The 12085-nt window shown below is 39.0% G+C and overlaps 1 protein-coding gene across 1 annotated transcript; it reads right to left on the bottom strand.

Annotated features, from left to right (window-relative positions):
- Positions 1–5596: 5596 nt before the first annotated feature.
- Positions 5597–10752, bottom strand: LOC141793715 (seipin-like). The gene is made up of 10 exons (XM_074674557.1): positions 10687–10752; positions 9615–9858; positions 9438–9516; positions 9219–9362; positions 9066–9101; positions 7333–7467; positions 7135–7232; positions 6437–6566; positions 6237–6314; positions 5597–6151 (listed from the first exon to the last, which is right to left on the bottom strand). The coding sequence occupies exons 2-10, from the start codon at positions 9851–9853 to the stop codon at positions 6119–6121; spliced, it is 972 nt and encodes a 323-aa protein (XP_074530658.1). The 5' UTR covers positions 9854–9858; positions 10687–10752; the 3' UTR covers positions 5597–6118.
- Positions 10753–12085: the final 1333 nt, after the last annotated feature.

The following is a 12085-nucleotide window of genomic DNA, read 5'->3' as shown; positions in this document are numbered from 1 at the left end:
GATGCACATCGTAATCAAGTTTGCCTCACTACTAGCTTGATCATGTACTTCAACGGTCGAACTGTTTGAGTGTGCATCACAAACAGTCGGCTTTTCAGTATTTTGTTTTAAAACAGTTAGGGAACCGGTAGAAAAACAATTTAGTTCTTCGGTTCTGTGGTGTAATGTGCAGGGACATTGTTGCAAAAATTAAATTAAATTAAATTAAATTAAATTAATAACCCTAACAGGTTTAAATATTGCAAACTTAATATAATACGTCGATACTTCAAGCTACAGACAGTACTTGCACAACCTAAAACGATAAATACGAAGAATGCTATCACATGACTCTATTTTATTTATTTATTTATTTATTTTTTATTTATTTAATTATGTATTCATTTATTTACAATTGAAGCAGGGATGGATTATTAAAAAAGTGTCAGAATGAAATGTATTTATATAACGGACTTTAAACAGACAATTTATTTGGGCTATTTGTTTGTATTTTTGACTGTAGGTGTCTGAAAAAAAATTATATTGCTTATAATATAGTTAATGCAAATACTTTGTGTGTGTTGCTGTGATGTTCATTATACTAGTTTTTTTTTTGTTTGTTTTTTTGCCTTATATTCCTATACCACCATCAGCCATGTTGATTTAATGTAAAATAAAAAAGTAACCCCTTTTGTAATGGAGTTGACCGAGCAGACATGCATAATTTTTTTTTCGCCTCTCATCTCTTTTGCAGTACAACGTTCAACTTTTTAGTGTTGCTCAAAAACTGAATTCCTTATTTCAATTTCACATAAGTCTCAACTAACCTCAAAGTCTCTCTTTTCCTTTTGTTCCAGTCTTTTTTTCAGATAAACAGGTTGTTAGCTGTTTAATAATACACACTTTACAATACACATTTTCATTTATTAATTTACTTAAAAGGTTCAGCTACCCAAAAGGAGTAATAAAGAAAACACACCCTTGAGTCATTTGTTGCAACAAAGAACAGTGTTACAAATACCAGTGAATAAATTCAAGATGCAGCTACCACAAGTCTCTGAGCTTTAGCAGTATCACAATCTCTCTCCTTTGTCAGATTCCTAATTAATAAATCTGTCTTCTTGTGAGACTCAAAGATCAAACTGTAACAGTCACAATTTTATCCTTTTGAGTGTAAATGTTGATCAGCTTTAACTAACTTCAGATAGCATTTTCTCTGCTCCACAGCCACTCTGCTGCTGCCAGGAGGCTGCGGTGATGGCCTGACCTAGAGAAGCAATCAAAGAGTTCAGGCCGATCATGTACCCATCCTCCCTGCTCCCCTGGGACCATGGGACGTTGTGAAGGAGCTCACTTCTGTCTGGTACAGGGGTTGTCTTCCCAAAGTCTATCATCCAAATGCTGGCATTGCCACTGTGGTCATGGACAAAGAGAAGCGAGCTGCCAATCACCTGGTCAGAAAAGATATACAGAGTGTAGAGAGTATATAGAGAAATCACTGAGGGTAGTATTAGGAGAAAAACCTCTGGGCTCCAGATGGTCTAATGGGAGATTGTGCTCTCTCTCTGTTTCATATTCTACAGTGATTTTTATTTTAGGTCAAAGTAAAGCAGGATTAAAAAAAAAAAAAAAAAAAAAAGGTCTTCATGTAAACCAACCTCATGGGTCCTGAAAAACAGCGAGCTCTTCAGTGCTTCACCCAGGGCCAGGAGTCTGGAGTGGTATGCTTTCTGAGGATTAAGATAAAACAAGAATCAAACCATTATAAAATAAGACACTGTAAAAATATTAAAGAGCCAAGATCAAGGACAATAAGAATTATATTTCAGGAAGTAAGTGGCAAAGATTACACAAGGTGAGTAAAAACGATATGGGCAAAAGTATTTCTCTTAAGGTTTTTTTTTTTTCTTGAAATTGAACTTCACAAAGGTGTTCATTGATCTTTATTGAAACACTTTCAAAGGACTGCAGTAGGATTGTGTGCATACAGCGTATAATGAAATGCATCAGTGCTTTCTCTTTGAATTGCTGAAATGTTGGTCTTATAGTTTCATCTCATGCAAAGAGCAGCAACTGCTGACAGACCTCAACTAGACAAATGTACTTTTTTAATTCAATTTCAGTTTTTTTTAGGCTTGTTTTCAACTTCTTTCCTCTATCTTTTAAGATTTCATTATAGATTTTCTATAGTCTAAACAGTCATTGGTTTGCGTAGTGTAACTAAAAGTTTCCCTATAACTGAGAGGACTGACCAGGATGTCCACGTCACTTCTGGAAAAGTAGAGCAACACCTCTGTTGCCTGAGCTACATCCTGAATCTTTCTGAAGTCCCGCTGGACACTGCCATCCTCCATCTGTTTCATGAAAGAAAGACATTGTAACATTTGAAAACATTTGAGGTGTTTTTGGTTTATAAGGTCATATGGTTTTTTCTCACCATGATGCCCTCTATCCTGAAGCCCATTGTGGATGTGGAACTGGTCAAGTCCCTCCACTGAAGGTAACGGAGCTTTGTCACCGCTTTCTGTGCATGTTCCTCTGCTGATGGAGCTGAAGGGTCAGTTTTCACCATCTTCTGATACATGTCTGTCCGCAGAGACGACTTGGACTGAGCTCTGATAATTTCCTCCTCCTGAAAAGTTCTGAGGAGATAACTTTCATGGTGTACAGGAGGAGTCTTTATCCGTCATAGGCAGTTGAAACACTTAAGCTAAAGTCAGTTTTTACTTAAAACAACAACAACAAAATAAGGATGAAAGTGCTGCATTTAGACATAAAAAATAAAGCTAATTCCCTGACGAAGTCTTACAGTGTCTTAAATTTCTACATATTAGTCACCTCCTGTGTGAGGAACATACTCCCCTCACCCACCTGACTCCCATCTTGCAGTCCATGATGACAGGCCTCCTCAGGCCACTCAAAAGGTCATCCAGGCGGATGTAACAGTGCTCACCCCTGGTGACCAAGCCATGATACTGGGGGACGAAGGGTCTTAGTGAGTCTCTCATCAGAAAGTCCAGGCATCTCTCCTCCACCTCACTGTACAACTTCAGCACCTCTCCATTCTCACTCAGCTGGAAGTTACCTGCTGCCAACAAGGAGTTGTTAGTTGTTCATGTGTTTTATGAAACCAAACTTTTGGAAAGGATCTCGCGAAGCACAACAAAAACAGCCCAAGTGTTTGGAGGTAGAATCAGAAAAAAAGGGTCTAACATCCAGAGATGAGGGCTTATTACACACTGACTGTACACTAAGGTAAAGCAACATGATCTTTGACTTCAATTCAGCAGTAAAGAGAATAAGATTACAGTGTAAAACTACCTGGAACATGCAGTAAACTGGATTTTATCATATGCTGATTAGAGTAAGTACAAAAAAAGTCTGGGCAAAAACTGTTATCAGCAAAATCTTGCAGTGCCTGTACGTGTTTTATTTTGAAAGGCTTTCAGACACATGCCTTGATGTCCAGCCAGCTGAACCCAAGAGCTCTGCCGCCGCAGTGACCAGTGCATCATAGTCAAGTATGTTTTCCAGGAGCGGCACTGAGGAGGAAGAGAACAGATTATATTACATATGCATAATGGATGTTCACTGCGAGGGGCCTCTCCCAGCATGCATTGTTTTTGAAGAGGAAGGGCACATATTTGACTCTTAACAAAAACACTGATGAAAGCAGATAAAAGGAGTTCCTGTATACCTGCATGCTCACAAGCGGAAAGGCACTAGCCAACAACCAGTAAGCTAATACTCAAGAGTTGGGAATATGAAAGGCTCCAACTGTGTCTCCATTCCTTCAACAGTTGATTTAAGAGAGTTCAAAATGTTAAATGGGCTTGTTCTTATGTAATACCTTTCTAGTTTTCACATTTTTTTTTACAACAAACTGCAGGTATTTGAATCATATATCTTGATCATTAAGATGGACTGTTCCCTTAAAACAACAACAACAACAACAAAACTCTCATCGTCTGTTATCCTCTGCCCTCGTATCAGCCGCAGCACCAGGCATGCAAACACTATTCAAATCCATCCTTGTCAAAGTCTTCTTTCATTGCAATGCAAATCACCTAAAGCACAGGTGCAAAGGGCAGTCCAGAAATCTAGTTTCAGGCATCTGCAGTGCACCAGAGCAGTCACATGCACGGATGTAAAGCACATGTATAGCTTGAATAACAAACATTAACAATCATTATCTGTCTCACCTTCCTGAATGTCCTCCTCTTTGAGTTTGCGTCCTCTCCTTCACTGAAGACCTCATCACTCTCCTCAGTAGAGAGGTTGATGGAGGAGCATGAGGAGGAGGAGGAGGAGTGCAAAAGTTTGGAGAGGATAGGATGAGGAGAGGACCACTGATGTGGATTAGAGCCTTCTGGAAGTCCAAACAGCTGCTCAGCTTCAGGTGTCTCCACACTCATCGCTTCTACTTCTTGCTGTACTGCTGAAACAGGAGGCCTTTTCCTCTCCTCATCCACTTCTTCTTCCTTTTTCCTTCCACGGCGTCTGCACTCTTCTTTCCTTGTATCATCATCATAATCTTCATCATCATCACACCCTCTCTTTGCATCAGGCTCTTCCAGTCTTTTTACCACCCTCCACTTTTCGTCGTCCCATCTGTCTTTATCAAAGCTGCCTCCTAACCTCTCCTTTCTCCTTGACCTATTACCTCCTCTCCCACACCCTCTGTGCAACTCAAACTCCTCCTTTCTGTCCAGTCTTTGACCCACTTCAGAACCATCTTCACCCATCATGGCGTCTGGAGGCTGGTGAGCAAGTTTTGACACTGAATCCGGGAGATAGTCCAACTCCTCATCCTCTCCAAGTCCACCTATACGCTGACTGTAAGGGGGGAAACTTTTGGTTGACTGGAGTTTGGGTCTAGATCTCACTTTGACCCTCCTGCTGCTGTTGGAGGGACCCTCATCGACAGACAGATGTTGGTCAGATGATCTGTTTTCTTCTGTTATCTTTAGTCTCTCCATGTTGTTGTTGCTCATCGTGTCCATCCTATCACCATGGAGTGCTGACAGTGAGCACAGCACGTGCTTGTGAAGAACAGGGATATTTACAAGAGATGCACGATTTAAAGTTTGTTAGAGAACATCAAGTTCAGTGGTCTTAAAATGACGTAGAAACAATAAAACTAAAAATTGGGACCTTACCTGTGTCATCCACTCGTTAGTTTTCTTTCCTCTGAATGAGCTCTTTTTGTCCTCCCTGCTGGTGCCATAGTTTGCATGCAGTGACGTTGGTAAGTTTCCAAAACTTCAGAGCAGCAGAGCCAACAGGACATCCAGGAACGCTGACACTGTGTCAGAAAGCAGGATGGAAATACAGGAAGGTGTCCTCCTACCTGATATAATCGGGTGCTTTGTGGGTTATCTGTTACAGCTTAGTGTTTCCTCACTGCGACAGAATAAACTAACAGGCCGATTAAAAGTTTGTAATAGTTTTTATTCCAACAGTGAAAGAAGGACCTTGAGATGGCATGTGACATACATTTTAACACCAAACTCAATCAGTTAAAGATATTTTTCAAAGTGGTTAAAACATTGATGAATGTGATTTTGCTCTTGAGACAAAAGATAAAACAGCTGTTACAAACAGTTTGAAAGGGTGTTAGTCATGTTAGCAAAAGAAGAGCCTCCACAATTTTATATTTCAAAGAAAGATGAACTTAAGCTGGTCAGTTTAAGGCAATATTTTATGCATCATCCAGGTACTGAATCTTTATTACTAAACACAGGGGAGCTTAGTACAGGAAGTTTCTAAATCTCATCTAATAAAAAATGTAAGGCAGCACTGAAAGAAATGTCATATTTTGAAACTAAGCAACAGTAAGCTGGGCCTAAAAGCTACTGTCAAACAAATTTAAGTTTATATTTCATACTTTAAGAGTATGTCATTTACAAGACAGTCCTTGAATGCAACGCGTAACAGAAATATGAGACTAAAAGTATGAGTTAAAATGATCCACAGCTTAGGTGTAGCATGTATCTAGATATTTGTGCTCAATGGTTATCAAATCTTCAGGATTGCTATCATCACTCTCCCCCTTCTGTACCAGTGGCCTCTGATTTCTTCCTGAATCACATGCAGGTCAGCTCAGAGCCTGTGTCCTCCTGTCACTGATGTGTGAAGATCATCTGGAAGAATCCCAGTGTCTCTGCTGCACCTTGAAAAAATATTTAAAAAAATTCGACATGAAATTGCACTTCAAACATTTTTCAAAGTATACAGTGCATGATATATGAACTTACAGTTAAATCTCTTCCATTATCTTGCTGGTTGTTGATCATGTCATTTTCCCTTTCTGTCAGTCTCATATCCGGCCCTGGCTGTGACAAAAGTAAAACAAGCACCCTGTGTGTCTGAGCTGTATAATACCAACATGATGCAGCTATCTTCCCCCCTTAACATGAACTTTGATGTCAGCGATATCTGCGATAACAGGCCTCACCTGACCTGGTCTTTGGTTCCCTCTAAACAGCATCCTTAAGTAGCTGAGGACAAAGAGGACACTAAGGAAGCCGAAGTTACTGGTTACACCCACCAAAGCTGATATGAGAGGGAAGTTGAACAAGAGGTATCTGACAAAGGAGACAAACATAGTTCTGTGATAAGAATAGGATTTAATACAATTCATTTTCTCAACTTTAAGTGATTTTTCATTCTTTTTTTTCCAGCAAACGTCTGCATGTTTTATTAACTTTACTATGAGCTTCAAGTGTAAGCACAACCCATCAGCTGTATGTTTACTGTTATGGATGATACACCTCTTTTTTCTTCCACCGTGCTTAGAGAGAAGCCCTATTACTGCTTGGGGCTGACATACCCTTCAGGTAACAGTTAAGACAGCCCACAGCAGGACAGACTCATGAGTCAGTTTGGAGTACACTCACACATTAATGGAAATTTCAATGACTCTGACTATGTTGGTGGTTGCTTCCTGTTTTCTCTCACTGGTTCGTCCCTACTTGGCTAATCCAACTGATGCTGCTCTTGTTATCAACCAATTAAAACCAAACTTCTCTGAAAATAAAAATAAAAACAAGGGCCTGGACAGAGCCATAACCAGGGTTAAGAAATTAGTTAAGAGTAAAATTTAATTCTGTACAAACACATGCTACCGTCAGATCTCTTGGTATTGACTCTTACCTTATACCAGTGAAATGAGCATGAATCAAGAGCTGAGATGAGTAGATTTGCACCTTGTTGGACAGAATCTCAATCATCCCTGTGACTGAGGGAGAATACTATATGGGAAAAAACAAACAAACAAAAAATAATGAGGAAGGTTTTAACAATATTTCCCCCGTCTTCATGCATACTCTTTCACAGTAGCTCAGGACTCACAGGGTCCTCAATGTACTCAGCGAAGAGCTCCACCTCTAGCACCTGTTTCTGCTCAGTGACTCCAGTCAGGAAGGCAGGGAGAAGCAGCACTGTCCCCAGCTGCCTCAGCAGGTCTGAACGGTACCGCAGCATGCTCTGACAACAGCAGGACAAAACAGTCACAGACAAATGATGACGTATGTAAAGAATAAATCCAACATAAAAAACAGTAACAGAGCTGATCTCATCCATTTATTTCCTCGAAAAATAGAACTCCCTTTAAAGTTATTAAGTTCTGTTATGGCGCGCTATAGCACAGTGGAATTCAGGTTAAACTTAAATGTTTGCATCAACTTTTCTGAGTTTGACAAGAAATCATTCACCTGAAACATGAGAAACAATTTGTGTTGTGGATCAGTACATTTGGAGACATTTAAGTGTTCAAACTGTCAAAGCATCCAATCTGGAAAATGTTGTGAAAATATTCTTCCAGTAACTTTAAATGTGTCTGGTGTTAGAATAATTGATGCTCAGCCTTTCTCTGACTCACTAATGTCCAGTTTGAAAATCTAGAGTATTTTTATTTACACATCTGTGCTCAGTACTAGAAATGAAATTGTAAAAAAGGGGTGCTAGTAAATCCTATTTGTCAAGGTTGCTCGCCCCATGGGGTAACCCCTCAACCTGTGGCACCCTCCCACATTTCACTACCAGCTCGTACCCACTTTCCTGTGGTATCCACTGTCCTGTCCTCACCAATAAAAGGCATAAAAAGCCTTTTGAAATAGCTCATAACATTTTTTTTATTTTATTTTGATTACTAAAAGTATTTTCTGCTGCAAAGCAAAGTAATCCCTTATGAAAGAAAAATATATTGCAGCATGTTGGAAAATATCATGTCATATATTAGGTAATGTATTCCCATATATGAGATATAGTATTTATATTTTCCAATATATTGCAATATATTTAATGAATATATAATATATTGAAAAATGTATTGGGAAAATAATATATTACAATATACCAAAATACATTTAAAAAATATATTGGTACATATATATTTTTTTGTAAGGGATAAGTGACAATATACACGTTATGATTTGTCATGCATCAAAAAACATAAAAATTGCATCTTTTTTCAGGAAACAATGTTTCCCTCACGTGTTGTAATGACCTCTTGTAGTCTTCCTTCAGTACCTTCAATGGCCAGAGGAGGGCCTCGTCTTACACCTTGGGTATCACTGACCAGCCAGAAAATAAGGTTGCATTGCACATGGTTGCAATGTGCAAGTTGTGACATGAAGACAGTCCTTTCAGAGGCAAAGCCAAGGTGACCAGGGCCACCCCTGAAACACTTTGAATTTTTGACTTTGGAAAACTATATCTTTTTGACTTTTTAAAGGATTACGTTCTGTAGATTGAAATATAGCCTCTTCTCAAGTCACCTTTGAAGTGAAAGAAAAAGAATGTATTGCTATTTTTATTCTTCTCATATTAAAGGTTCAAGACGACAAGATTAGCAGAAATAGGCCTCCATGGTTTGGGGTAAGCCCCTGATGTTTAACATGCCTGGCCACCTTGCTGCATCACCAATGCGCCAAGTTTGTGCATTCTTTCATCAGCCTGGTACTTTTTAAGTCTGTAGATGTCTGAGATCACACTGTGTTGTATTGGAGCTCTGCAGCAAGCCTGAACACCTTTGATTGGTCTCTGGGCAGGCTGTGAGGATAAAAAGATCTGTTTGTACTCACAAAGCGAGAGCTGGAAGCAGACAGCAGTTGTCCTGACTGAGAAACACACAACAATGCAACAATAAATCAGTGGAGTTTGCAGAAAGTATTGACTCGATGATTGATTGGCCACATAAGGCCGCAGAGGAGAAAGTGAATCTTTCTGCAACTCACAGAGCGAGCAGAGGAGGCAGTCTGCTCCCCATCACGAGAAAAACAGGTTGTCTTTATCATGAACATTCCCAACTCCTGGTTGACGGGGGAATCAGGCATCTCCAGTTGCAGGGACATTGTGTAAGCCTGGCCGAATGTCAGCACCTGGACATGCACTTCAAAAAGGTTACAGTTCTGCATCACTGACAAAGACATAAATACCCTCATGTTTGTACATACATGTCTGTTGTTCTTCATCAGAGAAATGTTGGCTACTGGGTAAGAGCACAAAAATGAGCCTGGAGTGTCACAGTCTGTCCTGCAGAGAAAAGTGCATGACTGAGTAAAATCAAGACAGTAGGAATTAACACAGCAGCTGAAGAGTTTTTCAGCCAGGTGAGACTTATAAATACAAACCTGTAGGAAAAGTGTATTGGTGTGGAAAAAGTTGCCTGGGGCATGTAAGAGAAGTAGAAGCTTCCATAGAGAAAGGCAGCAATCCAGAGGAGCAGGAAAACAACAAAGAACACAATCACGACCTGCAGTACTCTCTGACGGATACGAGATATTACCGTGATAACGGCATAACGGAGCAGCCTGATAAACAAAGACCGTTCTCCATTGTCCCCTGAACGCAAATGACGATCTCCATCCATAAAATCTAAACAAGGAAGAAAGCACAGGGAAGGAAAATAGTCAAAAACATCTTCAAAATCACAGGCAAAATGATCATACTTTTTAATCTAAAGACTAGTGGGATTGCAGAGAATGACGATAGATCTGGCCTTGTCTTTTGACATTATCAAACCAAGCGTGGCTAACGATGTTATGATCTCACAAACAAGAAAAAAACATCACTTTGATTGCTGCTGAAACCACTGAATCCAATCTCAGTCACAAGCACAGGCTGTTCTAGTCAGATGACTCCAGTCTGTGTCAACAGCCCACTGATCTGAACATGTTATAGTATGTTTCATAACGATTTTATACAAAATAGAGCAGATATTCAAAGTTATAATCATTTAAAATTCATAAAACATAAAATAAGTAGCATAGTATTAACTTTGCTTAGTAAAGGAATGCTAAATATATTAAATTTTGATACCCACTTCTATATTCACACTCACATAAACATGGACTGAGATGATTAACCACTGAGTTTAAGTGAGTAAAGAGAGCATACAAAGGTGACTATGATTGCAACAGTAGTGTGTAATGTACTAATATTGTTCGTTATATCTATTTCACACAGGGCATGTCTGGATACTTCAGCTAATTCTTTTTTTTCTTGTCATTACTAATAAATGGGATTATAGATAAATACAGTCAAACAGAAGGACTGTTTCAACTTGCTCAACATATTGCTATACAACCTCATCTTCCCAAAGGAAACTAGATTACACAGCCAGGCACTTGTTTTTAGAAACAAAGTATCCATGCTGTCCAGCAGCATCAAGCAGAAAAAGTATTTAATCTTATAAAAACTCACCTTTTGTTTCTTTTGGTGTGCTACGAGCTGATCAGAAATCACTTCGACCTGAAGTCTCTTAGTACGCAGCTCGACTCTGCCTTCTTTTCACTGTCTGTTAAAACTCCTCAAAGTTGTCCTCATCTCCTAAAACGCTGCGATTGGACAGAATTTAGCTCATCCCACATAAAGAAAGTTGCAGGCAACTGTAACAGAGGCCCTATTGTTGAATAGGAAACTGACAACAGGACTCAAATACATTTCATAAAGTAGTTTTAAGTTGTTCCCCAGCAAATTAGCAATAGTAAAATCATCATCATCATCGTCATCATCATTGTATATAATTTTACTTAAACCCTTGCAGGAGACGTTGAAGGAAACCCTCATTTGCAATGGTGCCAAGGAACAGACAACAATAAAGCACAGGCAAATAAAAACAGGCAGTCACAACTAGTTAGAACTAATGTCTAATCTTGCATTGTAAAAACATGTGCGCTAAATTTAGATAATGTAAGATCAAATGCTGACGTAAACTACTGTCAAAGTGATGTAATGCTTTTGAGTTGTTTACTGCAAATAAAAGGAAAAACACTTTTGCTAAACAGCTGAGGTGTGAGGTGAGAGTAAAGTTGAAATTACCCCTGTGTGGCCTTGGCCATCACAGATACAAAGAGGTGTGACCAAGAATAACTTTTAGCAATTTGGACTGAGTTGTCTGACAATGATGACTGAATTCAACTATACATTTGAAAAATTCAGGTATACTTAATTCTTCTAATTAATGAATTTAAACTTTTATGTACATATACAAGGTGCCAGCAAAGTGAAGCAACTGTTATGCTCAGCCATTTCACCCTGACCCTGAACATGCCTGATCTCATTTGATCTCAAATGAGTGGGGTCCGGCCTGGTTAGTTTTGTGTTATTTATTCCTGGTACATTATTGGACTTAAAAAACACTATGCACATGTACACAAGGGCAATTTAATGAAAAGCTCAACTGGTGATTTATTTGGGGTTTTATGTAACAAAACTTCTTGATCACTCTTTTTTAACTTTCCCTGCTCTCTGTGTCCTAAACAGTCCCGTGAAATCAGTTTGTAACACAACTTGTTAAAAATATCAGAGAATCGTAATTATACTGTGGCAGACCAATTATAAGCATATTTCGTTTATTTTATATGAACACATGGGTGGAGTTAAAAAGGTGTGTGATGACCCTGGAAAATGATTAAATCATAAAAACTGATGGACTAAGACCTGATTAGGAAAATTGGGAAAAAAGAGACAACCCTGAACCTCAAGAGGAAAAAGTAATGACCTGACTCAAAAATCATGACCCTGGAAGGACAGGAAAAAACTGAATCCTGTCGGGTGTACTATTGCAAAAAGCAAAAGTGGAAAATGTTGAATGTTTAAA

The sequence above is a fragment of the Halichoeres trimaculatus genome, unplaced genomic scaffold (assembly GCF_033239565.1).
Source record: "Halichoeres trimaculatus isolate MK-OKI-2021-1 unplaced genomic scaffold, fHalTri1.1 fHalTri1_scaffold_7, whole genome shotgun sequence".
Classification (NCBI taxonomy): Eukaryota; Metazoa; Chordata; class Actinopteri; order Labriformes; family Labridae; genus Halichoeres; species Halichoeres trimaculatus.
This window is presented reverse-complemented; position numbering and strand designations above follow the sequence as displayed.

Bases quoted from the DNA above. Each gene is read 5' to 3' on its own strand.
- LOC141793715 (XM_074674557.1), bottom strand. From the start codon at position 9,853: ATGGATGGAGATCGTCATTTGCGTTCAGGGGACAATGGAGAACGGTCT. The intron at 7,468-9,065 runs GTGAGTACAAAC...TGCTGTTGTCAG, and splicing joins CTGCTTCCAGCTCTCGCTTT to AGCATGCTGCGGTACCGTTC. The intron at 6,152-6,236 runs GTAAGTTCATAT...TATTTTTTCAAG, and splicing joins ATAATGGAAGAGATTTAACT to GTGCAGCAGAGACACTGGGA.